The sequence below is a fragment of the Mandrillus leucophaeus genome, unplaced genomic scaffold (assembly GCF_000951045.1).
Source record: "Mandrillus leucophaeus isolate KB7577 unplaced genomic scaffold, Mleu.le_1.0 Scaffold299, whole genome shotgun sequence".
Classification (NCBI taxonomy): domain Eukaryota; kingdom Metazoa; phylum Chordata; class Mammalia; order Primates; family Cercopithecidae; genus Mandrillus; species Mandrillus leucophaeus.
Window position 1 is genome coordinate 3,097,441 of NW_012103131.1, and position 27,870 is coordinate 3,125,310.

The 27,870-nt window shown below is 43.5% G+C and overlaps 1 protein-coding gene and 1 long non-coding RNA gene across 2 annotated transcripts in view; one reads left to right on the top strand and one right to left on the bottom strand.

The window, feature by feature from the left end:
• Window positions 1-7,178: 7,178 nt before the first annotated feature.
• Window positions 7,179-11,126, top strand: LOC105544141. The gene is made up of 4 exons (XR_001006721.1): window positions 7,179-7,281; window positions 8,622-8,745; window positions 9,007-9,105; window positions 10,970-11,126. It is a non-coding gene; the product is annotated as an uncharacterized LOC105544141 (long non-coding RNA).
• The window catches only part of TEX36 (testis expressed 36), a 91,926-nt gene continuing 73,330 nt past the window's right edge, over window positions 9,275-27,870 (bottom strand). The window contains exon 4 of the mRNA XM_011986428.1: window positions 9,275-9,624. Within this exon, the coding sequence (XP_011841818.1) occupies window positions 9,499-9,624 (126 nt within the window). The 3' untranslated portion in view covers window positions 9,275-9,498. The remainder of the gene's footprint in view (window positions 9,625-27,870) is intronic.

The following is a 27,870-nucleotide window of genomic DNA, read 5'->3' on the forward strand; positions in this document are numbered from 1 at the left end:
ATATTTCTTATCAGACTTAAGGTCCATATTGATGGTAATGCTGGAGGGGTACAGTTAAGCATGTTTGACCCCCAGTTCCCATCATGGCCTGAACAGGGGGGCTGGGAGGCCTTTGAATTTTATTTTTGGTTTACATCCCAAACAAATGTCACAAAACCATCGTTATCTCTCATCTTTTCTCCTAAGGGCATATTTATGTTTCCAAAAAGACAATTGTTTTTCCATAAGTGACCCTTCTTCCCTTCATCTAAGAAATCATTTCTCCCAGAGGTGCCCCTTCCCCTGTTAAGATGATACATAAACCCCAAATTCTAGCTGCCTCCTTGAGTCACATTTCTTTGTGAACGCCCATGCATACACATGTAATTAAATCTGAGGGGTTTTTTCTCTCACTATTTTGTCTTTTTTTTTTTTTCAGTTTAATTTTCAGGCCCTCAATACAAAACCTAAGAGAGTAGAGGAAAAGAGTTTCCTCCCTGAAACTGTACATATGACCATATCACACGCATGCTGACACGGACAGGAAACAGAAGGGCGTTTCCCCGGCAAAGGCCCCGCCCCCAAGTCTGGAAACCCGTGGCCGTAAATGGGAACAGGCTCTCCTGTTTTTACGCCCACATGTTGCCTTCTCCAAGACCATTCTGTCTCACCACACCCCTATCGTGTGTCCATATAAACCCCAAGCTCCATGAGCAGAAAAAAACAACAGCAGAAGAGCGGCAGAGCGGTGAGGTAGAGAAGGAGAGAAGAGAAGGTGCGTCTGAACATTGGGAAGGGTTTGGCTGGGGATGGTCAGAGAGGAGATTGGCTGAGGGACAGCTGCACTCCAGAGGGAAGATAATCTTCCAGTCCATCTACTTTCCATCTCCCCATCCATCCCACTGAAAGCCACCTCCACTACTCAATAAAATCCCCACATTCACCATCCTCCAAGTTCGAGTGACCTCATTCTTCCTGGACACTGGGCAAGGGCCTGGGTACCAAGAAGGCAGGGTGTAAAAGGCTGTCACCCTGACTCTCCACTGAGCTGGTTTAACACTTAGCCATTTGTGAACGGCAACTGATATAAGAGCATTAATTGTAACACACCCTAGATGCTACCGTGGGGTCAGAGGCCAAAAGTGCTCACCCTGGCTCCTGCACCTGCCTGTCTATGTGCTCCCTCTCCGGAAAAGGGTTTGAGCACACCGCGGGCCGAACAAATGATCCACACCCCTGTTGCAAGTCCTGCAAAAGGGTCAGGGAACTCTATCATTTCAATGCCTATAGGATAAATTATAAACTCCTTAACATGAACAAGACCACTCAAAACTAGGCTCCAGCATACCTCTCTAGACATATGGTGTGTTCCTGGCTCCTTGAAACTTGGCCCATCAGACATGTTCAAAACTAGACATTAAAGCCCTTTCATGAATCTGTGCCTTTGCACAGACTGTTCCCTCTCGTCTGTTTTTCTGTCTTCTCGCCTGGTCATCACTGACTCTTTAAGACCAACTTTAATGTTGTCCCATCCAGTATAGCCTTCTCTGTTTTCTTCTACAAAAGGGTTCTCAATGCCCCCAATCTGTGACCCTAGCACCTAGCATAGTACCTAGTACACAAGAGGTACTCAAAAAAATAAATGTATTTGAATAAATGGATGGATGGGTAGATGGACTAAAACCCTTGTTTCCTAAATCTCTTCATTTACAATATTCAAAAATATTTAAATGTTGGTTCTACCCTTAGTTCCAAACAAGAGGAACCTCTGTCCTAGGTTCTGAAATTCCGAGGGGTCTGCATATCACAAATACACACGATGAATGTTTTAAAAAATACACAGGGGCCAGGTGCGGTGGCTCACGCTAGTAATCCCGGCACTTTGGGAGGCTGAGATGGGCGAATCACGAGGTCAGGAGATCAAGACCATACTGGCTAACACAGTGAAACCCCGTCTCTACTAAAAATACAAAAAATTAGCCGGGTGTGGTGGCGGGCACCTGTAGTCCCAGCTACTCGGGAGGCTGAGACAGGAAAATGATGTGAACCCAGGAGGTGGAGCTTGCAGTGAGCCAAAATCACAACACTGCACTCCAGCCTGGGCGAAAGAGACTCCGTCTAAACACACACACACACACACACACGTGAGCTGGGCACAGTGGCTCACACCTGTAATCCCAGCACTTTGGGAGGCCGAGGTGGGTGAATCACAAGGTCAGGAGTTCAAGACCAACCTGGCCAATATGGTGAAACCCCGTCTCTACTAAAACTACAAAAAATAGCCAGGTGTGGTGGTGTGCGCCTGTAGTCCCAGCTACTCAGGAAGCTGAGGCAGAAGAATCGCTTGAACTCGGGAGGCGGAGGTTGCAGTGAGCTGAGATCATACTACTGCACTCTAGCCTGGGCGACAGAGCAAGACTGTGTCTCAAAAAAAAAAAAAAATACACAGGTGCTCTGTCCCTTGGGATCCGACAGGTAATGCTGGCATAGTGCCACCTGCCACCTTAAACATTTACTCAGTTGACTAACACAGCTCAGGTCCCAGGGAAACACTTCTCTTTATCCCTTGCCCTATTCCTTGGAACGAAAAGTAACTGAGCCTAAATGCCACAAATGTTTGTGGGTTGTACCTGCACATGTCAGAAACAGACACTGCTTCAGAATCAGGGAGGACCTGAGCAGTAGAAGTGCTTAGGTAAGATAAATCACTAATTAATTACCTTGTCAACTCCATCTTCTGAGTTAAGGCAAACACAATAGATTCTCACATAATGAAGCATTTTTTCTCAGTGGTGCTGAGACTCCATTTTCTTCTGTCTCTTCATATTCTAATTTGTGGCCCAGAAGTCCTGAAGAATTAGTGCATAATTTGCAACAGTTGCATCTAATATCTGAAGAATATTTTTCAATAGTTAAATAATTCATATTACTCTTAAATTTGCATGTATGTGGATCTAACTATGACATGCATGAAGCCTGGTACCAACTCCTACATGCACAACTAGATGGCCATTGAACACTAGAATTGAAAGTAATCCTATTATTGTAAACTATGCAATAAGATAGAGCTACATTTTCAAAATTAAATGTAAAATTTTATTTCTTAAAAATGTTTCATTTTTTATATTTGTTAATGATGCTATTTTTTCTTTAATTTTAAAATTTAACATCTCTTAAAAGTAATATTTAAACATATAAAAATAACTTTTTGTCACATTTGCTTTTTATTTTATTTTATTTTCACATTTGCTTTTTAAAACAAATATATTTAAATTGTTTTTTTCTTAAAAGACAATTACATTCCATTTTTAGTCTTTAAATGAACGAGAATAAATATAAGGCAAGATCATGATAGGAATAAAAATAGTAGAACTCAAAAAGAAAAAACTAAAACAAAAACAAAAATGGAATACCTTCAAAGAAATGGTTTGCTTAAATTTTGTAAAGCTGAAATAATAAAAGTGAGAAGTCTTATACAAAAGCATGAGACACATAAAATTTGCTAGTAAGACATTACAACTGCTACATTTAATAAAGTTTTAATTATGGATCAAAACAAGATAAATGAGCAAGAAAATGATTCTCATCAAATTCACAACTTCAAGAGGTCGATGAAATCCCTGGAACCTCACATTCTTCAGTACATGAAGATTTAATTAGTGCTCAGAGCAATGAGAATGAAAAAGAGGATTGTTCATAACAAATTCACAACTCAGGAGTGCAACTCCGGCCTGTTCTGTAGAAGGGGAAGAAATTTCCACCGTGAAAGCAGCAACCTGGAGAACAAGATCAAGTCTCCAGAGCACCACTCATTTAGGTGGATCCTAAAAATGGCGCCCATCCCCCCCACAGCATGAGAATGTTTCTAGCAAAACACAGTCTGATTCAAATTAGCAAATACGATTTTTCACTGGGTGAGCATTGCAGGAAACTTAGTATTTCATTTTAGACCAACATTCTTTCAAATGGAAAAAGAACTCTAGAGACAGATTTTCATATTTCAAAGCGAAACATGAACTTTTTGATTATATGGGTTACATGATTCACACCAATTTTCAAGATGAGTTTTAGCCAAATAAGTTATTTTTGACCAGAAACATTTGGATTTTTAATTAAAATAACACAAAATGTCATTCACACACATAAAAAAAAAATTCGTGCACAAATACTAGAAATTTAAAAATAGGCCAGACCTCCAATAATATTCAACAATGGTAAGTGAATAATATTCAACATTGTTGTGATGTTCTGAAAAAATGTATTAGGGGTCCAATATGTAACCAAGAGTAATGATGCTTTTCACAGTATTAACAAGCACCATATTCACAGAAACAATAAAAGAATTTTTGGTTTAATAGAAATAACTCCAATTTTTATGCTAGAATGGCCAAAAATGTAAGATGAATAAAAGTAATAAAACAATCACTATCTAGGATAAATAATTCAAAATGAAATTACTAATTTAGTAGGTAATAGAGTGAGAGAATAAATCATACATAACACACAAACATAAGTAAATATTACTCAATGCAACTAGATGGTACCAGGGACAAAGGTCATGTTGAACAACTAACATTTATGATACGTATTGTTGAAGAATAAAACAAGAACATATTACATTGTCTCCACACCTAGAAGTACAGGTTTTGATTTAAATGAGGAACTGGAAAGATAACTTACAATTTTAGGAATTAAGTTAAAAGACCGTGAAGCTAAGTCTATGAATATGGCGTGAACATACTTAGTAAAGGAAAAGGCGTATAGGCCAGAATTTTGTCCGAAAATTCAGCAGCATCCACTGTAAAGCCCATAGTATAAATCTGTTGCTAGGACACGTGGTCTCAACTTGACCTATGGTGATGCACCTTTCAGAACAATTAAGCAAGTCTGAAGGGTAGTTTCTGGACCCACCCAAAGAGGGAACATCTTCATGAAACATACATCCAGTTTGACCTTACAAGCTCTCTCAGCATATAATGGGAATGCCAACTAAATGCTGTTCAAGCAATTCGATTTCATTTAAACACGACAGGAGAAGAGTTAGGCAAAGTAACAGAAGATCTACAAAAAAAGTTCATAAATAGAAAATTAAATTTACTTTGAATTTGCACTATCCATAATCTTTTGGTATACATTGTTGCTTGCTCTCAGTTATATTATCAGAAGCTTTCAAAAGAAAAAAAATTTTAAGTGTGGCTACCTCATTTTTTAAATATCAAAACGAATTTTTTGAAATTTTAAAGAACGTTTTCTAAATCAAAAGAAAACACATGTAAAATGTGTGACATGCCAATAAAATGTAAAGAAATTAGAAAAGGAAACAAAAATAATTGAGTCGCTGTGAAGAAGAGCTACATAAAAATAATTCCCAAATGAATTTTCCTTCGATAATATTTTGGGGATACTGTGGGTCAGGGAAGAGTCTTAGTTGAGTAGAGATACGAAAAAGTTGAGCAATTTACTGACATTTTCAGCTTTCTTCATAATATCCCAGCACTGAAAAATTTGAAAGAAGAAATTGAGAAATATTAAATCAATCTAGACACTGCTTTAAGAGATGGCTAAAATTGCTAAATACATGATTATTGTGTATATGATAAAATTATAATAATTTATAACATTTTCTGCAATAATTTATCATATGCAATTGTATTATAATATGTGAATGTGATATGTAAAATTCATGGTCTATTTTGGCATCTAAGTATTACTGGAAGACATTTATTGATGACTCCAGCAGCTACTGCTTCAACTTGAAGTTCGTAAAAAACTAAGAACTACGATAACTCAAGAAATGTTGTCTAATTGGCATTATTCCATGTGACATGTAAATTGTATGGAAATCTTTATTATAACAAGATAATTAGTGATTTTACTAAAATATAAACAAGAAATATAAATTTTATGGAATAAGTATATAATTTATGAGTTACGCATCTCAATTTTATTACCGGCCCATCAGTAAAATGCTTAAACATACACGATAATAATTAAATTCAGTCGTCTTTGAAATTTTGCCAACTTTCTGTCATGTACAAACTACAAACATATTTTTACCATATTTAACACATTTGTTTTCAGCACACACTCACGTGCTGGGCTCCACCAATGTCAGGAGTCAGCCTTCTTGTACCCAGCGACAGACATTTCACCCCAGGCTCATCCACTGTCACTCCTGGAACTTCAGCAACACTTTCCTTTCTCTTCACCCTATGGTTTTCACTCAGCAGCTGGGAGGAGGAAGTGGGGGTTGGGGCACACTCAGCATTGGACTTCCCTGTAGACCCCCAGGGGCTGGGGCTGCTGAGGGGCTACTCAGCACCTGCCCTGACCCCTCTGCTGCCCTCTTGCCTGCTGATGGCTCCTGCCAGATGCCCTGTTGTAGCAGGATGTGGTTGGGAGTATGGCCACCACCACCACCTACCTCCTGTGTGGACCGCTTGTGCCACCTGAGAGGGCCTGCCTCTCTCCCCAGCCTCAGTTCAGCAATCCCAGGGACCCCATGTGTACCCCCAGAAGTGTGACCGCGTGCTCCAAGCTCGGTGACTGACAGCTCCCCCAAATGCCATGGCTGCCGTCAGGGAGGAGAGGAGTGGCTCCCCCTAGCTTCCTCAAGGTGGGCCCTGCAGCCAGCGTTCAGCCTTGGCATCTTGCCTGTCGCTGCTGTAACAGATTCCCACAGACTTAGTGGCTTAAAACAACACAAATGTATCATCTCACAGTTCCAGAGGGTGGAAGTTGAAACTGGGTCTCCCTGAGCGAGGGTCAAGGTGTTGGCAGGACTGCTTCCTCCTGGGGCCTCGGGGTGCATCTGTGTTCTTGGCTTTTCAGGCTTCTAGAAACTGCTTCATTCCTTGGCAGTGGCCCCTCCCTGGATCTTCAAAGCCAGCAATGGCAGCTTGAGTCGTTCCCATGTCACCTGACGGTGCCTCTTTCCTGCCTCCCTCTTCTACTCACCGGGACCACTGTGATGACTTTGGGAGCACCTGGATGATCCAGGAAACTCTCCCCATCTCAGGGAATGGTTGACAACCGTAATTCCATCTGCCACCTGCATTGTCCTGTGTCATAGCATATTCACAGGCTCTAGGGACTCGGTTGTGACATCTTCAAGGGGCCATTATTCCACCTTCCACACCTTCCTTCACCCAACCCTGGCTGCGCTGGCCCTGACTGAGAGGAGTGGACTTCTGTGACTTGGTAAAGAAACCTCCACAGCCCAAGAATAGTAGCAATTTACCGGGTGCCAGACTTGGGCCTTACGTGTTTTATGTAATTCAATCCTCGCAACAAACATATGAGGTAAGTAAAATAATTCCCACCATTGTACAGGTGAGGAAACGGAGACATGGAAGGACTCCATAGCGAGACTAAATCCCCATAGCTAGGAATGGACAGTGTTGAGATTTAAGGCAGAATATGGCTTCCTACAGATTGATTCAGGTTGCCATTCATTGGGGAAAAGATGTTTATTGCCCACCTCCTAGTGCCAGGCGTAGTACCCAGCTGGGGACACAGAACAGGGAGCAGCACCAATATGGCCTCTGCTTCTCTGTAGGGAGGATTTCTCCTGCACGGAGAACTCGGCTGTAGAATTGGATAGGGGTGAGGGTGGTGGTGGGCTAAAAGGGAGGAGCGGGGACAGGCAAGTTTCTCCCACCCCGCAGTCTCCCCTCCTCCATTTTATTCTGTATGTAGCAGCCAGGGTTGTTCTTAAACTCAGACTTGACAATTCTCTGCTGAAAAACCTTTCATGTCGCTCCACTGCTCCCACCAAAAAGACCACACTCAGGCCAACCACGGTGGCTCCCGCCTGAAATCCCAGTGCTTTGGAAAGTGAAGGCTAGAGGATTGCTTGAGCTCAGAAGTTCAAGACCAGTCTGGGTCCACAATGAGATCTCATCTCAAAAGCTTTCAAAAAATTAGCCAGGCATGGTGGTACATGCTTGTAGTCCTAACTATGTGGGAGGATTGGTCAAGCCCAGAAGTTTGAGGCTGCAGTAAGCTCTGGTGGCACCACTGCATTCCAGCCTGGGCAACTGAGCGAGATCTTGTGTTAAAAAAACATAAAAATAAACAAAACAAAACAAAACAAACTCTCTTAAACCTAGCTTACAAGTCTTTGAACATGGGGCCCGCCCACCTCCCCAACCCCTTCTTTCATCTTTCAAGACTTGTCCATCCACACCCTATGCCTCAGCCATCCGGAAAACCCTTTCTTCCATGTCTTGCCTCTAGGCCTTTGAACACCCTGTTTCCTCAGCCAGGGCTGCCTTTCCTGCTTCCCCGACCTCTCACTGCCTTCGCCATCTCCTCCCCTACCTCCTACTCCCCATCAGGACTTGGCTCAGAGCCATTCCCACCTAACTCCTTCAATGGGCGGCAACCTGCTAGAGACTCCATTTCCCTATTGCACACTTGCCACTGCCTCATCTTTGTTCGTGACCGGACTGCAAGTTCCTTGAGATCAGGGGCCAACCGTCTAATTCAGTGTTGTACTGCCAGTGCCTGACATGGTGCCTGGCTTATGATGCTCAGAATATTTTTGTGGGTGGATAGATGAGTAAATGGATAGGTGAATGAATGGACAGACTGGTGCCTCAATTTTCCTGTCTTAATGTATTAATCCACAGCTACATCAGAGCCAGCCCTGCACCCCAGCCTTCAACATGAGCAACTCCTGCTCTCTGTAGCTCCAGCCCCAGCCTGGACCTATCTCTCAGAGCTACAACGCTAAGAGACAGTCCCTGAGTCTTGGATGACCACGTGAGTACCTCCACATGGTAACTGTGGAGGAACATGGCACACCCATCTTTCATGGAGCCGGGGGCCTGCCTACCTCCTCCCTGGGCCAGCCATCATACCATACCAGTGTCCCCAGTTCCTGAATCCCTCTGAGTCCTTCCTGCTCCCCTGACTCTTGGATGGCTCTGCCTGAAGGACAGTCAGGACAATGCAAAGTTCAGACATGCTCTCACTGCATGGGATGGGCCCTGCATGTGTAAAGAGCTGTGTGTTTTTCTGTAGAGGACTCACAGTGTCTACACCGGGCAGTTGCTGTTTGCACGACATTGAGTAAACGTCACTTCCATCAGGGGCAGTTACCCTTTGGGATTTCTGATGAAGGTACACCTTTTGAGATGCTCTCAAACAACTCCAAAAGATGCTCTGTCAGGGGCAGAGTGGTCCTATCTGACTTTTAGGGTTTATACATTTACTCTGAGAGTGAAACAACAGGACAAACATCGTCTCACTGGCTTAAGAGAGCAAACAAAAAAGACCATTAGACAGATCATTCTTCCTGCCAGGGAGACAGCCTATTGATACTTGCGACCACACAGGCAAGCAGAATAAGAGGATTTCTCCATAGCTAGGAATTTATTTTTCCAAGAATACCGAATAAATCCTTGTGGTTACCAACCAGCGAGGCTAAGACAAAAGGTCCTTTTCTTCCCAACTAATACGCATTCTATTAGTCAGGACTGGGGAACGGGTGACAGAAACTTGCTCCCAAAGAGCTCACACGACAAGGAGGGGTGCATTAGTTCTCAGGCCTGGACAAGGAAAAGACTGGGTCCTCACCGGCTCACAGAACTCTTGTCTCTTGCCTGGTTCTCCCTGTGGCACCGTTGCTGTCATTCTTTCCTGTGAGGAAGAGGGAGGAAGTATTACCATGAGTAGCTGTGTGCTTAAATCCTCGTAGTTCAGCAATCGGAGAGGACAGGGGGCCTTATTCTCCTTGCCCAAGCTTTAAAAACACCCCAGAGAAGGATTTAGTGAGGCTTAGCCTGAGCCCTAGGCCCATCCCTGAATTGGGGCAAGGGAATGGGATGTCATTACTGGCTCAGTTGGGTCATACATGTGTCTGTCCCTCCGACTGGAGGGATAGGGTACAATGAGGGGCTGCCCTCAGCAGAAGCACAGGGTTGAAACCAGGCAGAAAGATTTCCAAAAGGTCTCAGGTTCTCTTCTGCATGGACAGAACAGTAAATATCAGGCTGGGTGCGGTGGCTCACGCCTGTAATCCCAGCACTTTGGGAGGTTGAGGCAGGAGGACTGCTTGAGCCCAGGAGTTGGAGACCAGTCTGGGAAACATGGTGAAACCCTGTCTCTACTGAAAATACAAAGAATTAGCCAGGCACGGTGGTGCGCACCTGTAATCCCAGCTGCTCAGAAGGCTTGAGGTGGGAGCATCACTTTAGCCTGGGAGGCAGAGGTTGCATTGAGCTGAGATCGCAGCAGTGCACTCCAGCCTGGGGTACAGAGTGAGACTCTGTCTCAAAAAAAGAACAGACAAAAAAGATGAATATAAGTATTCATTATTTTAAATCATAAAAAATAATTTAAAATGTGGAGTGAAAACATCACCCCTAATCCTGTCATCTCCAAACAACTGTAATTAACACGATCGCGTATTTCCTCCGAGTCTTTTTTCTCCAGGCACATGTACATGTTTAATATAGTCCTGCCATATTGTATAGACAATTTTGCATCCTGCTCTTTTTACTTAAGATGATAACAGAAGGATTTTCTCATGTTATTTCCTTTGACTCTGTTCCCTGCACAATCCACTTCCTTTCCTACTCAGATCTTTGGCAGAAAAAGTTTGTAGACTGCACAAATAACTGGAAGGAGTACTGACTTTTTTTGGTTTCCGGGGGAATGTGAGCAAAGAGAAGAGCAAGAAAGATTAAAAAGGGCAGGTCTTGGTGACCCTCACGGGGCTGCTGAAATAAACAAATGTCATATTCTATGTGCATGCCTTGAAATGGCTATGTTTATCAGCATTATAGTCATTAATCACTAAATTTATTTTTCCCTGTTTTTTTTTAAATAACTAAGTCCACTGGACAGCCTTGAACACCAGTAGAGGGTGGTGCTCTCCTGCCACAGCCCGCTGCAGAGAAAGGAGTAATTTCTCAGAGAATCTATGGATTTACTGTGGGTTGTGGGTGATAACAGAGTTTTCTAAAAGCACTTTCTGCTTCAGGTGACGAGAGGATGCTGTTCTGAGAGCTGCTGATAATATGTGGATCCAAACCCACAGGCTTGAGCTGCTTAATTGAAATTCACATCAAAATGGAATTCTGGTTTAGCTCAACTTGACTACTATGGATGATGAAAATAAATCCCTGGGTCACACAAGGATAGTGATTGAGTAGAGCTTGTTTGCTGGCACAGGAATGACATTTCGACTGGAATTAAATTGTCGTCAGTTAACAGAACTGAATTTTCTGTCATTCTTTGACTTGAATTTTCTTTTTTCCCAAGATAACATGGACAGGACCCAGGTATTTCCAATGACTCAGAAAAGAGTACATTTGGCTACGGGCTTACCCAGCTTTAAGTGGGCTCTGCTCTCCCTGAAGAACAGAGCCAAGGGAAGGTGGGGTACCCTGTCGTCCCTCCTTCTCTCATTTTCCATCCTGTCTGTCCAGTCCATAAATGTTCTGTGGCTCTACTTCTAGAATCTCCTCTGCTATACCTATGGCCAGACCACCCCGTCTCATGCCTCGACTACTGTGGTCCCTTCAGCCATTATCCACACAGGAGTGACAGCAACCTTTCAAAAACCAAACCCACCTGTGCCAATCCCCTGCTCACATGGCTTCTTGTTGCCCTGAGACCAAAACCCTCATTTGCAGCCCTGCTGATGGACTCCCTTTCTGACCCACCTCTACCTTTCGCCACATGCTGTGCCCTGGTCGCCCATGCCTCCTTCCTAGTTCCTGAACCCCCCAAACTTGTTCCTGCCTCAGGGCCTTGGCACATGCTCATGCCTCTATCTGCCTCCTCCCCAACTCATTACACAAAGGACTCCTGATTATTCAGATATTGACTCAAAAATGCCTTCCTTTGTGAGACTTCCCTGAATAGCTTCTGCTTTACTTCATTTCTGGCACACTCATTCTTGGAAAGAAGCTTGCCATATTAGTCTGTTCTCATGCTGCTATAAATAACTGCCCAAGATTGGGTAATTTATAAAGAAAAGAGGTTTGACTCACAGTTTCTATGGCTGGGGAGGCCTCAGGAAACTTACAATCATGGTGGAAGAGGAAGCAAACACGTCCTTCTTCACAAGGCAGCAGGAAGGAAAAGTGCAGTGGGAAGGGGGGCAAAGCCCCTTATAAAACCATCAGGTCTCATGAGAATTCACTCACTATCATGAGAACAGCATGGGGGAACTGCCCCCTTGGTCTAATCACCTCCCACGAAGCCCCTCACCCAACACGTGGGGATTACAATTTGGATCACAATTCAAGATGAGATTTCAGGTGGGGACACAGCCAAATCATGTCACTTGCTTTCTCATTCCTGCATGCCCATCTTCTTGCTCTGATATGGTTTGGATTTGTGTCCCTGCCCAAATTTCATGTTGAATTGTAATTCCCATTGTTTGAGGAGGGGCATGGTGGGAGGTGATTGGATCATGGGGATGGATTTCCTCCTTGCTGTTCTCATGATAGTGAGTGAATTCTCCTAAGACCTGGTTGTTTAAAAGTGTGTGGCACCTTCCCTTTTGTTCTCTTCCTCCTTCTCTGGCCATGTAAGACATGTCTGCTTCCCCTTCACCTTCCACCATGATTGTAAGTTTCCTGAGGCCTCCCCAGCCATGCTTCCTGTACAGCCCGTGGAACTGTGAGGAAATTAAACCTCCTTTCTTTATAAATTACTCATTCTCAGGTAGTACTTTAGCACAATGTGAGAATGGACTAATACAGTTTCCCCAATTTGAAGTAAGCTTCTTGAAAACAAGAATGTTGTTAGATCTTAGTCAACATGATTTAGAAAGTACCTGTTGGGTACTTAATAAATATTAGTTGAATAAAAGAAGGAATGAACATCCAATTCTGAAAAGGCATGGTCTGTATTATTAGACATAGAGGAAGATATTTTGGAGTGTCAGCTTCTCTCCAACCAATGGCTGCTTGGTTTTTACCACTAGTTTCTTGCACATTGGACTTGTCTTTAAGCCTTGAAAGGATCCCTTTAACATTCATTAAGGTCAGGCAAGTGAAAGTCTTACTTCTAGTACAGGAAAGCAAAAGCATGGATCTAACTAAAATGTCAAGTGCCCTAAGGTGTGAAAAATATTTAAAAACTTTCCATTTGCTCTTTTAGGGTAGTACCCTTTGTCAAAACCTTTTCTCCAATTTTATTCATGCCTGATAAATGGAAGAGGACAGTTTTCCCAGAACACCATAAAATACACCCAGCTAGACAGGGCTAGGAGATTTAAGTGGCTTCCTGCCTGTTCCAGTGCCTGGAGGGGTAAAGCGGAGGAAAGAAACCTTTGAGCTTGAAGACAGCTGGAGGGAAGAAAAGAGAAAACATAAACTTAGAGCCCAGAAGCTTCTGAGAGGGAAGGGATCAGACCCCAAACCCTCGTCACCAAGGGCCCACATTACTGAAGCCCGCTAGGTGGGCTGGCTGGTCCTGGTCAAAGTCCAATGACCAGAAAGGATGCCAGCTTCTACTGGCCTCAGCCTCCCACTTCCAGTTACAGGCCTCATCCCTCCGACCAGGGGTGGAGAAACGACCCATCCTGGCCCATTCATAATTTTCCATCACCCTGACTACCATGATTGGCCTAGGGATGGTCACATGACCCAACCAAGCCCATCAGAGTCCTTCCCTGGGACTTTCCTGCCTGGAGCTGGAAGGGAAGAGTCCTCGTAATCTTTAAGGACCTCAGCCCAGAGTGGCGTGAGATGGAGCATGCTGAAGAAAGTCCACTTGCTGTCAGAGAGAGCACATCCTCCTCAGTAACTCCCCACTCTGGCACATCCTCCTGGGTATTCTCAATTTCCTGCCCCACTTTTCCCCCACGTCCTTACAAGGACTTTCTGGAAACACCTTTTAAGCAAACTACCTCCACTCACCTATTTGTCTCGGAGTCAGCTTTTGGGGAATCCAAACTAATCAGGAATGGCCTGTCTGTGGAACATCCCTAAAGCCAGTTCCGTCTCTGCCTTTTCCCCGCTAAGGTTGTGTGATTGAATTAAATCCTGTCATTCTCAAAGAATCATGAAGCAGAAAAGGTGGGTAAGCCACTCAACCCTGGGATTTTGAGAGAAGTAGTCATGAGGGAATGTAGGGTGGTGGTCTCTCAACCTTATCTGAGCTCACATCTCCCAACCCATGGAAATGATTGAGGCCCAGGCACCATGAACTGGGCATATCCCTGTAGAGGGTAGGTAACTGTCTGTCCTCCCACCCAAAGGAGCCTGCAGCTGAGCAGAGTTTGTCTTCAGCCACAGAGGCAGCAGTGAGAGGAGGAGGCTGAGTTCCACTCAGACAAGGCCACAGCGATGCATGGTCTTTGGGGGTAAGCAGGTGCTCTCACCAGACCCCGGGGTGGGGTGGTTTTCCCGACGCAGTCAGCTGGAGGAAGCGAATCTGAGTGCCTTCCCATGCAAGACCAAGGGAGTGAGGAAGCCAAGGGACATGCCCAGAGAGATGGCCAGCAGCATCCGGCAGGGGTGAGGTGGAGTGGTGCTCTCAGGGAGGGCTGGCAGCCTGTATCCTAACTGCTGCATCATCCCTAAGAAAAACCATGACTTTCACCTCAGTGATGTCTAGCTGTAAAGCACTTTCACTCCCATAATTTAACTGTACCTTCTTAACCTCAAATTCTAGAGCGCAAATTTTCTACACATTTCACAGAGGAGGAAGTTCAGGCTCTGGAAGGTGAGGTGGCTGCCAGCTCCACAGGGCCAGGGTTCATCCCTAAAAAGAGACAGCAACTTCCCCAGTCTCAAGAGCATGGTCATGTCTTTCAAATGCACATACCTAACTTTAAGTTTGTTTCTTCCATTCTGCTGCGTGCGTGCTTACAGATCCAAAATGGTGGCCAAGTGCACTGGATTTTATCATTTATTTGAGTGAACTTGACTGCTTAATTAGCTGCTTTAAAGTTTCGTTTAGAGAGTGATTCAGCGGCATACACCTATAGGCAGCAATTCGTCATTTGTTCATTCAGACAATCAATAAATAAACCTCAGGAATTTACATGGATTAAGAGCCCAAAGTCTTCTTGAAGTGGTATTTTTCAGTGCTTATTTCACTTTGGGTTGCTAGGAGATAAATTGGTTTTTTTAAAAAAAGCAATTTGCATGAAGACCAGGAAAGCATTTTAATAATGTCAATATATAGCCAAATGGACTAAAGTGCTAAAGTGACAATTTTTCACTAGATAATTAAGCCTCCAAATTTAAATGTTATAAAAGAGATATAGTTGTATTCCACGGAGATCTATTCCACTTAGGTAGCTAATTATTTCTCAAGAACAACACTGAGTCATGTTAGACATCTTCTTGCTAATCTAATAATATTAAGCAACTGGGAGATGGTCCTATCCTACCACACAATCAGGAGTGGAAAACTGGTAGGATTTTAATTGCAGAATTGTGGGAAATTTATTCTTCTAATCACTAGCACAAATCTGACAATCTGTCCAGCAGCTAGGAACTAAATTGAAGTTTACTTTCCCTGATACATATGTTGTAAATTTCACTAACTTGAACAGGTGGAGAGGAAGAGTGTCTTAGTTCAGTTGTGCTGCCATAACAAAATCCCCGAGACTGGGTAACTTAAAAACAACAGAAATTTATTTCTCACAGTTCTGGAGGCTGGAAGTCCAAGATTAAGGTGCCTGCAGGTTGAATGTCTGGTAAGGGCATGGTCTGTGTTTTCAAGATGGTGCCTCTTGCTGTGGCCTCCTCCAGAGGGAATGAACGCTGTGTTTTTGCATAGCAGAAAGGGTAGAAGAACAAAAAGCTCTTTTTGTTTTGAATGCTGCATAGATGCTCTTTTGTAAGGCATTAATCTCATTCATGAGGGCAGAGTCTTCAGGACTTAATCACCTCCTAAAGGCAGAACTTCTCAATACTATCATACTGGCAATTGAATTTCAGCTTGTGAATTGTAGAGGACACATTCAGACTCTAGCAAAGAGCCCATCTATTTTGGTTAAAAATATCAGCTGTAGGACTTATGTAATACTTTTAAAATATTTTCCTTCAAGTCCAAATAGAATCTTGAGTCTGGCACAAAATAATTATATAAGTGTTAGCCATTATTATTGCCTCAATATAGATACATAGCCTGGAAGAAGCTTTAAAAAATTCTTTGAAACGGTACAGTAGATCATTTGCAAAGAGTCTGATCATTCTTCCCATCCTTGTACTCCAGCCTTTTCATCCCGTGACTTTACCGCTTCTGCCATCCAGAGAGGCAGAAAAGATGTCTCTCCCCACCCATCCCCCAGTCTGGCAGGCCTGTGACTTGCTTTGAACCACAGGTTGTGGAGAGAGTGACACTGTGGGAGCTTAGAGCCCAGGCCTCAGAGATCTCAAAGCTTCCACTCCTGTCCTCTTCGAACTCCTGCCAGTATGCAAAAAAAGTCCCAGCTGGCACTGTGGACATGAAAGACCACCTCGAGGGAGAGGCATGCCTGCCATGTTAGTGAGTCTGTCTTCGACCCAACAGCCCCAGGAAAGCTACAAGACTAGGGGCCACCTGAAAGACTCCAGGCAAGACTAGCAGAAGCACTGCCCAGCAGAGCCCAGCCCAAGCTGCTGACACACAAAACTGTCCACAAATAAAATGGATGTTGTTTGAACCCACTAAGTTTTGGGGTGGCCTGTAATGCAGCAACAGATCGCTGATACAAATGGGGTTTTAATAAATGTAGATAATTCAGAAATAAGAGTATAAAAATAATCCTCATAACCCTACCCCTAATTTTAACGGCCATTAATATGTTGGTATTTTTCTTCCAAATTTTTTCTTTATGTTTTTTACAAGGATGAAAACATTGATCTGAAATGCGTCTCCTACCTCCAGTTCATCTGTTGAAGACCTTACCCCCAAGGTGACTGTATTTGGAGATAGAACCTTTAGGGAGCTAATTAAGGTTAAATGACATCATAAGTGTGGGGCCCTAATCCAATGGGAGTAGTGTACTTGTAAGAAGAGGCAGAGACACCAGAGATTTCTCTCTCTCTCTCCTCCTTGAATATGCAGAGGAAAGCCTCTGTAAGAATGCAGCAGGAAGATAGCTGTGTACAAGCCAAGGGGAGAGACCTCACCAGAATCCAACTATGACTTCCAATGGGCAGAAATGTGAGAAAATACATTTCTGTCACGTAGTTTATCCATCCTGTAGTATTTTGTCACAGCAGCCTGAGAGGACTAATACACATACTAACATTTTGAACATCTGCTGTTTCATGGACCCAATGCGAATGTTTCTTCATGTCATAGATAGTCTTCAACATCATTTTAAACAATATCTCAGATGAATGTCTCAACATGGATCCATTAGAAAATGCAGCCTTAGGCAAAGATTAACCTGCTGATACTTTATTTGGGAGGTGCAAGCTCTGGGAAGAAACGAAAGAAAAACACCAGGAAAAACACAAATGCTGTGTGATGAGTCACTGTGTTGACTGAGATCTCCTGACAAACTGCACAAAGACATAGCAGGTCAGTCATCCCCTGGCTTAAGGTGTGTCCCCAGAGGGGCTGCGAGGAAGAACTACACCATAGACGAGTTCCCAGAGGGAGAAAGCAGGGAGGTTGTACCTGCCCAATTCCCTCCTGCCTCCTGCTTCCAGCAGGTCAAAAGTCACCCCCAGAGGGAGTGTCTTGGGCTTAGAAGGCAATACCCCAAAGTATGGCACGTTGGTGCACTGAGGACTTTGAACCGAAGAAGCCTGGGGAGGCCTCACAAACAAGGTCTCTTCAACCTTCTCCCCTTTCTCCCTCAAGGCCTGTCATAGAAAACAAAACTCCTCTCCCCCAAGGTGGATCACAGAAACTAGAACTCCTCTGCCCCACCGCTAGCCATCAAGTGTGGGAACGTCGCTCTGATCTCTCTTTCCCATGAAAGCCCTCACGGGACAGGTGTCCTGCCCTATGTGTGGAAGGGAAGGAACGTCTTCCAGAGGCAGAGAAAAGAATCCGAACAAACAGCTTTCTGGGTTCCCCCACACAACTCATCCAGTTTCTTACCCCTTCTGTGTACAGTCATATTTCTCCACAACTAGCCAACTATCCACTTCTTTCATCAGACTTCGCATCAAAATCCATAGTTCTCCCCAGGCTTTTGGGACTTCGTTTCCTTGTGAAGGCTCCCATGTCATACAAAACTTTCATTTAATGATTTGGATTCGTTTCTGCTGTTAAGTTGTCTTTGTCAGTTTTACATTCAGACCTAGCACGGCACCCTAGGAGGGTTTGAAAACTTCCCTCCCCTACAGGAGCCGACTGTCCCATATGACTGAGTTGTGTGGTCCAGTCCTTTGGGTTCGCACAGAAGACCTGGCTTGTGGTATTTTATCTAAGTTCAGTAATAGAGTGCAACTGTGTGCATGTGGGACACAGACCTCAAATGACAGTGAGACAGAGGCCATCTGCAGTATCTGACAAAGCACACAAGTTTGTGTCCAATACACATGTAGATAGCATAATTTAGTCAGTCAATTGTTTCAGTCCTGTTATTGTACACTTAGTTGATTTCCAATGTATTATCTTTACAAATAAGGTTGGGATAGACATTTTTATAAGTTAATCCTTATTCTCCTCTATGCTATTTCTTTAGCATAAGTGCCTAGAAGTAAAATCATTGGGTCAAAGGTAGTGAATAACCCGGATGGATACTATTATATATCTTGTAGTTTTCAGGTCTTGTACATTTCTTGTTAAATTTATACCTTAGTATTTTATTTTATCTTTTTGACTCTTGTGAATAAGATCTTATTCCAATAATATATTCCTTAATGGGTTAGTGTGTATAGTAGTCTATCAACAAGATTTGCCAGGGTGGCACATGCCTGTACTTCCAGCAGTGTGAGAGGTCGAGGTGGGCAGATCGCTTGAGCCCGGGAGTTCGAGACCAGCCTGGACAACATTGTGAAACCCTGTCTCTACTAAAAATGCAAAAAAAAAGAAAAAATTAGGCATGCGTGGTGTCCCACACTTGTAGTCCCAGCTACTCAGGAGACTTAGGTGGGAGGATTGCTTGAGTCCAGGAGACAGAGGTTGCACCACTACACTCCAGTCTGGGTACCAAAGTGAGACCCTGTCTAAAAAAAAAAAAGTACCAGGTGATATGGTTTGGATTTGTGTCACCACCCAAATCTCATGTTGAATTGTAATCCTAAGGGTTGGAGGTGGGGCCTGGTGGGAGGTGATTGGAAAGGTGGTTTCTAATGGTCTAGCAGGATCCCCCTAGAGCCGTTTTATGATACAGTCCTCTTAAGATCCGCTTGTTTAAAAGTGTGTAGTGTCTCCCTCCTCTCTCTATTCTCCTGTGCCTGCCGTATAGACGTGTCTACTTCCTCTTCGCCTTCCACCACGATTATAAGTTTCCTGAGGCCTCCCCAGAAGCAGAAGCCTGAACAGCTCACAGAACTGTGAGTCAATGAAACCTCTTTTCTTTATAAATTACCCAGTTTCAGGTATTTCTTTACAGCAATGCGAGAACAAATACACTGGGCGTGGTGCTGTGCTCCTGTCATCCCAGCTACTCGGAGGCTCAGGCAGGTCGGTGGCTTAAGTCCAGTAGTTTGGGGCCAGCCTGGGCAACTTACTGAGACCCCATTTGGGAAAAAAAGGATTTTATATTTTGTATTACCATGTTTTAATTTAATTTTTAAAGGTGATTAGATTTACACAGTTCAAACTTTTAAAGTTTAAAAAAGTTATAGAGTAAAAAGCCTCCCACCAATATTCTCACCTCTGGAAACAATCAATGCTATCAGTTTCTTACCTTAGAGACACTTTATACAGGCTGGCCCAGTGGCTCACGCCTGTAATCCCAACACTTTGGAGGCTGAGGCAGGCAGAGCACCTGAAGTCAGGAGTTCGAGACAAGCCTGGCCAATGTGGTGAAATCCCATCTCTACTAAAAATACAAAAATTAGCCAGGCATGCTGCCATTCCCCTGTAATCCCAGCTACTTGGGAGGCTGAGGCAGGAGAATTGCTTGAACCAGGAGGTAGAGGTTGCAGTGAGCCAAGATCACACCAGCCTGGGCTACAAGGGGGAAACTCTGTCTCAAAATTTAAAAAAAAAAAAAAAAAGAGAGACACTTTATACAAATGAAGCAGACACACACATATACACACATGTATCCTTCTTGCTATAACTATAACAAGCAATAGTTCTTCTGTGCCTTGCATTTGTTCATTTTGCAATGTATCTTGGAGAGCATCCCATATTAGCCCCTAAGGATTCCTTTTTTGGTTTGTTTTTTAACTAGATTCTCCATCGTAGTATGTATACCATAATCTATTTAATCATTCCACTGGCAACTGGCATTTAGAATGTTTCTAATCTTTTGCTATTTCGCAAACACAGCAGTCACTTTGTAAACATATCACTTCATGCACACGTGAGTGTATCTCTAGGATAAACTCTTAGATGATGGATTAATGAGTCAAAGGGTACAGACATTTGTAATTTGGATAGAGCTCTCCATAGAGGTTGTACCAATTTACATTTCAAAGGGACTGTATCCAAGAGAGTCCCTCACCCTCATCTCAGTGTGGTATTGACCTTCTCTATCTTTGCAAGCGTGATTGGTTAAAAGTAGTATCTCAGTGTAGCTGTCATTTGATTTCACTTACTGTGAATATGCGTTAGTCCATTTTTGCATTGCTTTAAAGAAATAGCTGAGGCTAGGTAATTTATAAAGTCAACAGGTTGAATTGGCTCACAGTTCTGCAGGCTCTACAGGAAGCAGAGTGCTAGCGTCTGCTTCTAGTGAAGACCTAAGGAAGCTTCCACTCATGGTGAAAGGTGAAAGGGGAAGCAATGCAGCATGTGGTGCAAGCAGGAGAGAGAGAGAGAAGGGGAGGACCCAGGCTCTTGTTGTTGTTGTTGTTGTTGTTGTTGTTTTTGAGATGGAATCTCGATCTCTCACCCAGGCTGGAGTCCAGTGGCCCGATCTTGGCTCACTGCAACCTCCGCCTCCCAAGTAGCTGGGACTACAGGCTCATGCCACCACGGCCAGCTAATTTTTGGTATTTTTAGTAGAGATGGGGTTTCACCATGTTGGCCAGGATGGTCTCGAACTCCTGACCTCAAGTAACCCACCCGCCTCGGCTTCCCAAAGTACTGGGATTACAGGCGTGAACCACTGCACCCAGCAATCAGATCTCACGTGAACTCACAGAACAAGAGGTCCCTCATCACCAAGGGCTGGCACGAAGGCATTCATGAGGGGTCCGCCCATGATTGAAACACCTCCCCCTCGGCCCCACCTCCAACATTGGGGGGTACATTTCACCATGAGATATGGAGAGGAAAAACGTCAAACAATAGCAGAATGATTTTCAGCATCTTCCCATAAAACTATCTCTATTTCTTTTTTCTGAGAACTAACCATTTATGTTCTTTGCCTATTTTCATGAGATTGTTTATTGTATAGATTTGTTAAAAACAGCAAACTCACTGGATTCTCTTTTTCATTCCAATAGTTTGTCAGTTGACCTTCTTGGATTTTTCAGATGAACAGCTAAAACACCTGCAAATAATTACCACCTGTATCTTCTTTCTAACATTCTTATCTTTTCTCTGTGTGTGTATTTTTACATCGACTTAGAATTTCCAGAAAAGCATTGAAAAATAGGGGTGATAGTGGCCACCCTTGTCTTACACCTGACTTTAAGGGGAAGGCTCCTAGTGTTTCAGTAACAAGTGTGATATTGGTTGATACACTGAGATGGATACTTTTTACTCTTTTAAAGGAGTGTCTTTCTATTCCCAATTTACTGAGATACCATCAGTGTTTTGTAAATTTGATCAGTATTGGATATTGAGTTTTATTAAAATATTTCCAGAATAGATTGAAAGAACCATATATTATTTCTTTGTCTTATAATATGATAAATTATATTAATAGATTTCCTAATCCTAAACTATCTTCGCATTCCTGGGATGGTGAAAGACTCAATTATCTAGTATTGTATTTAGGATTTCTGCATCTCTTATGTGTAGTCATACGAAAAGTTACAGTATAATTTTCATTTGGTCAGAATTCACTGTATGATGTTGAGCTATTATCAGAATAATGTTGTCTGATGAAATATGATTCACTGCACACTCATCTTTTGAAGTGATGTGGTTTGTAAAGTCTCGGTATCACAATTGGTTAGATGGTTCTTGGGCAATCTTCATCTTTGAGCATCATTTTGCTTTTCCAAATCTGCATAATTAAGTTGCAGGTCTCCTTTTTCACAACTACAATCACCTGTCTGCAAGGCTTCTGCAGGAATCCACTTATTAGCATTATACGACCTTGGACAAGTCTGTTAATGTCTCTCAGCCTCATTCTCTCTCTCACTTTTTTTTTTGTTTTAATTTGAGACAGGATCTTGCTCTGTGGTACAGGCTGGAGTGCAGTGGCACCATCTCGGATCACTGCAGTCTCCACCTCCTGGGCTTAAGCAATTCTCCCACTTTATCCCATAGCTAGGACCACAGGTGTGTGGCACCACACCCAGTTAATTTTTTTAAAAGATTTTTTTTGTAGAGACAAGGTCTCACTATGTTGCCCAGGCTGATCTCAAATTCCTGGCCCAGGTGATCCTCCCTCCTCGGCCTCCCAAAGTGCTGGGATTACAGATGTGAACCACCATGCCTGGCCCTCCTTCTCTTTTATTTAAAAAAAAAAAAGGTGGGGGTTAGCTACTAATAGTACTGTCTTCATGGTGGCACTATTTTGTAAAGATTCATAAAATTTTACAAAAGCTTTTGGCACAGCATTACAGGGTAAGAGCTCCAAATGTGGCAGATATTATTATTACTATTACCACTAGGCTAAAAGTGTTTCCTGATAACCAGTCCCATCCAATGGAAGTCCACGTCAACAACATACTGACTTAGTGCGTGCTGCTCAGTGCTCAGATAAGATGATGTTTATGAAAACGCATTGGAAAAAAGCACTCAACAGAAGTTAGCTATAATGAGAATAATATTGTCTGATGAAGAAATATGATTTACTTTGTGTTGATCTTTTGGACTGGTATGGTTTACACAAACATCATGACACAATAGATTCTATATATAGATATAGATACATTGATATACATACATATGATGCAATCAGGAGTTACAAACGGGCTGCAAAAGTTGTTCTGTTGCACAGTTTAAAAGTTCTTCTTCGGTTGTGTTCACATGAGTAATGTTCATGGGATATATTTTCTTTCCCCACATGTGGCCCAAAGGTGAATCATCTCACAACGGGCCTGGCCTGCACCATACTACACCTGGAGACAGCACGGCCCAGTGATGAGGGCAGATCTGAGCGCCCTCCCTTCCACCCAGCTGTGAGGCCATGCGCAAGTGATTATCTTTCTCTGTGTCTTAGAATGATAATGACAGAAATCCATTTCATTTGGAATTTGAGAATGAAAAGGTGAGTTACTAAAAGTAAAACATTTAAAATCGTGCCTGGCCTATCTGGAAGCATTCAATGAGCGTTTGATGTCATCTATATTATTTTAATTACTGCACTCTCTTCTCAACTATCAACAGGAGGCAAGATCAGTCGGTGGATGGTGAAAGTTAAAATTTAATGTAGTCCCCAGATCCCCCAAAACCCTTGTCATTGGCTCTGCCCTTAGTAACTGGGAGCCACCAAGGCCCAGAAGTGAGGGCCGCCAGGTTGTGTGGATTTGTCTTGAAGATCTTCCTGCAGTGGGAAGCCAACGGCTGCTAGGATTCACACACTATCCTCCTGGAGTGTCCTGTAGGACTCTAGAACTGTCTCAGCTTCACTATCTGTGTGTACGCACGCTGGGAAACCGCACTGATCAATACCCTCGTGTCTGCCGTGGTTCTCTCTACACTGAATTTACTTGAATCAATAGGAAATTAGTGTTCCTGTATTAGAGCAAATCTTAGTCTTAGCCTTGAAAGTGTAGCTATAATACACAAGCATGTTCATGCAGCTGCCACATTAAGGGGAAATATCCCTCAGACTCAGGGAATCAATTAGCAGATGCGTTCATGACGAACTTGTTTCCTCTGCTCTTGTCAACTTTTCTTTGTTGAAACTGACCTTCCCTGCTTGTATGAGAATCATTAGTTCCCAACAGGAAAGACGGGGCTTTCCGTTTCACAAGTCTGTGAGCGTTCATTTCTGAGTAGGGCCCAGGCTCAGCAATATTTTCACAGAGTGACAGTCATAATCGAGTCCTAACAAACGATTGTCCTGCACAATAGAACCGCAAATAAAACTCTCCATGTTGAATGTGCTTATTGTTCCTCCTTGTTTGCAAACATGTACACAGTGAGATCTTGATTATTTCAGAGCTTGGAAAAACAAAATTGTCTTCCAGTCTGTTTGAGCACTGGTTTATTTTTCTGGCTCCTGGAGAAATGCCCAACTTTTTTGGAAGAGCGTATCTTGTGCATCCTAAACTCTCCTACTGGGAGAAAACCTTCGGTAAAGACAGCAGGCATGAGGAAAGCAAGGCTGGCGGTGGCAAGTGGAGACCATCCCCATGAAGCCAGACATGCGTTAGGCCACAAGGGCCACCAGGGCCACCAGCCACAGTCTCTCTTTGATGAGCTTCCCGTGGGTTCTGACCTCCCTGTAACGACCCCTCTCTAACTGCATGCTCACAAATACAACACAATTTTTTCTTTGCTTCTATAGAATGTAGCTACTTGAATTTTATGTTTAGATTTCTGTAGAAGATAGAGGAGAAAGCAGTGTTTCTCTACTCTCTTACACAGTCATGCAACACAATGCTTCTGACACCAGATATGCCGGGTTTCCTCCCTGCACATCCAGCAATTCTCTAGCAGACACCAACTGAATATACTATCATTTCATTCAGTTCTGACATTATCCACCAAGAGATCGCATCAGATCCCTCAGGGTGAGGGCTCAGTCCTACAGCACTCCCATGTGAGAGGCCAGTCCCAAGTCCCAGGTTGTAACCCATACTTCCCACCACCTGGCCATAAGTCAGGGATCCCACAACCCCCTTCCTCACAATTGATTACTTTGTTAGAGCAGCTCACAGAAATCAGGGAACACTTTACTTAGGCTCACCCTCTTCTTATAAAGGATGCTACAAAGGATACAGAACAACTGCTAGATGGAAGAGATGCCTAGGACGAGGTATGGAGGAAGGGGCGCGGAGCTTCCATGACCTCTCGGGGGTAACACCCTTCAGGAACCTCCAGGGGTTCAGCAACCTGGAAGCTCTCCGAACCCTTCCTGTTTGGGTTTTTATGAAGGTTTCATTATGTAGGCGTGATGGATTACATCATTGACCACTGGTGATGAAATCAACCTTCATCCTCTCCATGCTCCACTGAGGGGGGGAGGGGGGGCTAAAAGTTCCAACCTTCCAATCACAGAGTTGATTCTTCTGGCAACCATTCCCCATGCTGGTCTGCCCAAGGGCCTCAGCCACCAGTCATCTCATTAGCATGACGCTTGAGCACAGCTCAATATAACAGATAACCTGGGACTCTGGATTCAGAGATTCCTGGCTGGGAATCTGGACTTAAAATGCAGTTGTATAAATTTGTAATCTCTCCTGTTAACTTTCCTCGTCTGTAAAATGGGTTAAAAATATTACTTACTTCAAAAAGCCATTATGGGATGACATGAGATGCCCCTTGCAACATTGCTAGAACATCTGGCGCCTATGAACTGCCTATCCCAACAAGAGTGACCCAAACTTGGTTGAGCCCTGCCAGTGAGTACATGCAATTTTAGGGGAGTGACTGTTGACTTCACCATCACTTAGAACTGCAAAGTGCTTACATTGCCCAATGTTGTAGTCCATCTGTCTTCTCTATCCACTGCAGATGCATGTTTGCACCTGAGGCTTGGACTTCACATCAAACTCTACTTGTATCCACCATGTGAAGTCCATTCTTGGTCCCACCCATTGAGGTTCCTCCAGAGCCCAACCACTGTTACGAAGCCGAACTTGGGTCTGCTCACCCAGTGCACAGAAAAAAAACACTGACATGGAGATTTGCAGCAAGAGAAAATGAGGCATTATTACAGGGTGCTGAGCAAAGAGAACCTTGCAACTAATGCTTAATACCCAAACTGCCCAATAGCTTACAAGCAAGAGTTTCTAATGGCAGGGGTACATTTCAGGAAAGCAGAAATTACGGTGAAAACCATAAATCAATACATGGAGGTTTTATGTTGGTTTGGCCCAAAAAGGCAGGATATCTTTAAGTGGGCACTTAAAGGTGGATTCAGAGCTATTTGATTTGCAATTGGTCAAGGAAGCAAGGCTGTGTCTAAAAACTGGGGGTCAGAGTAAAGGAGCCTTCAGTTCTGGCCTGGAGGACTCGCTCCAGGCCCCACAGGAAGAAATTTAGAATGGCAGTCAGCGTTCAGGCCTTAGTTCCCCCTTATCTGAGATCCACATGGCAACGGTTGGCATTTTCCATTTGGTGGGGGCCTAGCTTTCCAAAAAACAACTCAAGGACATATGCTAAGATGTTATCTTTTAGTTTCTGTAGGGATCCCAAACACTTTGTGACTCTGGCTCACTTGGGTGGCTGTTGTTGAAGTTATTATTTCCTTCTTGTTTAGCGGGTTATTTATTTACTTTCTTAATTGCTGATTATAGAGTTAGCTATAGGTGCCCGGAATCTTCCTTGAAGGGACTCAAAATTTGTCCTTTATTTCCATGCCAGGGTTGAGGAGGGTGGGAATGGCAGACCCCTAAGAGGGGTCCCTGCTAGGTCTCACCACCTCCTCAGTCTGTGGGTCACCTGCAAGCATGATTCTAGCCTCATGTCAGCAGGACACACAGGTTTCCTAAGTCTCCAGTGTGTGGTTGCTTGCCATGTTCTCTGGCCTGTCTTTGAAGACACTGTGCCAATATAATGCACATTTGCTGAGGTCATAGTCTAGGCTGGACCCTGCCCAGCTGTTATGTGTAAGCTCACAACAACACTTCAGGGTAGCAATAGTGGAGGAAACAGGATTGCAAAAACTGGGTTAGTTTTTTGGCCAGTGATGGTAACCCCGTTGGGGTGACGCTGAGGCCAGCACTCCTCCTGCCTTTGCCCCTGAGCTTGTCTAGGCCTCCAGGCAGCTCAGCAGCTAGCTCGCTCTAATCTCTAGGAAGAGGATCCTTGGAAAACTAGTCCTTTAGGACGTTGACAAGGCCACCTCTCCCCAAACCAACAGAGTCCAGTGCCAATTATCCATTGCCGAGCCGGCCTAATTTTCATGTGAAGAAAATGAATCCAGAAAGTCCATTCCTAGCATTCTCAACATCTCTTCTGACTCTATATTTTGCTAGTCAGTAGATTTTACTGATTTTTGCTTGGAGGTTTTTAAGAGACCCAGCAGATTCACTATAGGAAATCAAATGCATTCAGCAAACAGGCAAGTCCTGTTTAATCATTGGCAAGGCTCAAAATCCTGTCAACAGTAACTCACTTGAGTGAGTTAAATTAGTCGTTTAACTCACCTGAGTTAAATTGCACCTTTTCTGGAAAAGAAATCCCAAACATTGAGCTGTCTTGAAAATTCCATACCATTGTTGGAACCCCCAATCCAAAAATTTATAATTGGTCCTGCTGATTAACCACTAACAAATCAGCCAAATGTGAAGCTGACCATATCAACCCTATTTTTCCGTAAACTGGAAATTTCCTCTGGAATCTCATCTTTCTTAACCATGACCTTGCCTGCCCCGCTCTGTGCCCCCTGCCTTCTGCTACCTGAAGAGTCACTCACTGAAAGATGAAAAGGTACTCATCTTGGATTTTTCTTCTTAAAATAATAGGAAAAAACATTTTTATTATAAAATATAACTGCATTAAAGAAGATTTGGAAAATGGAAGAGGAAAAAAAAACACCTATAATCCTAGCAAACTGCA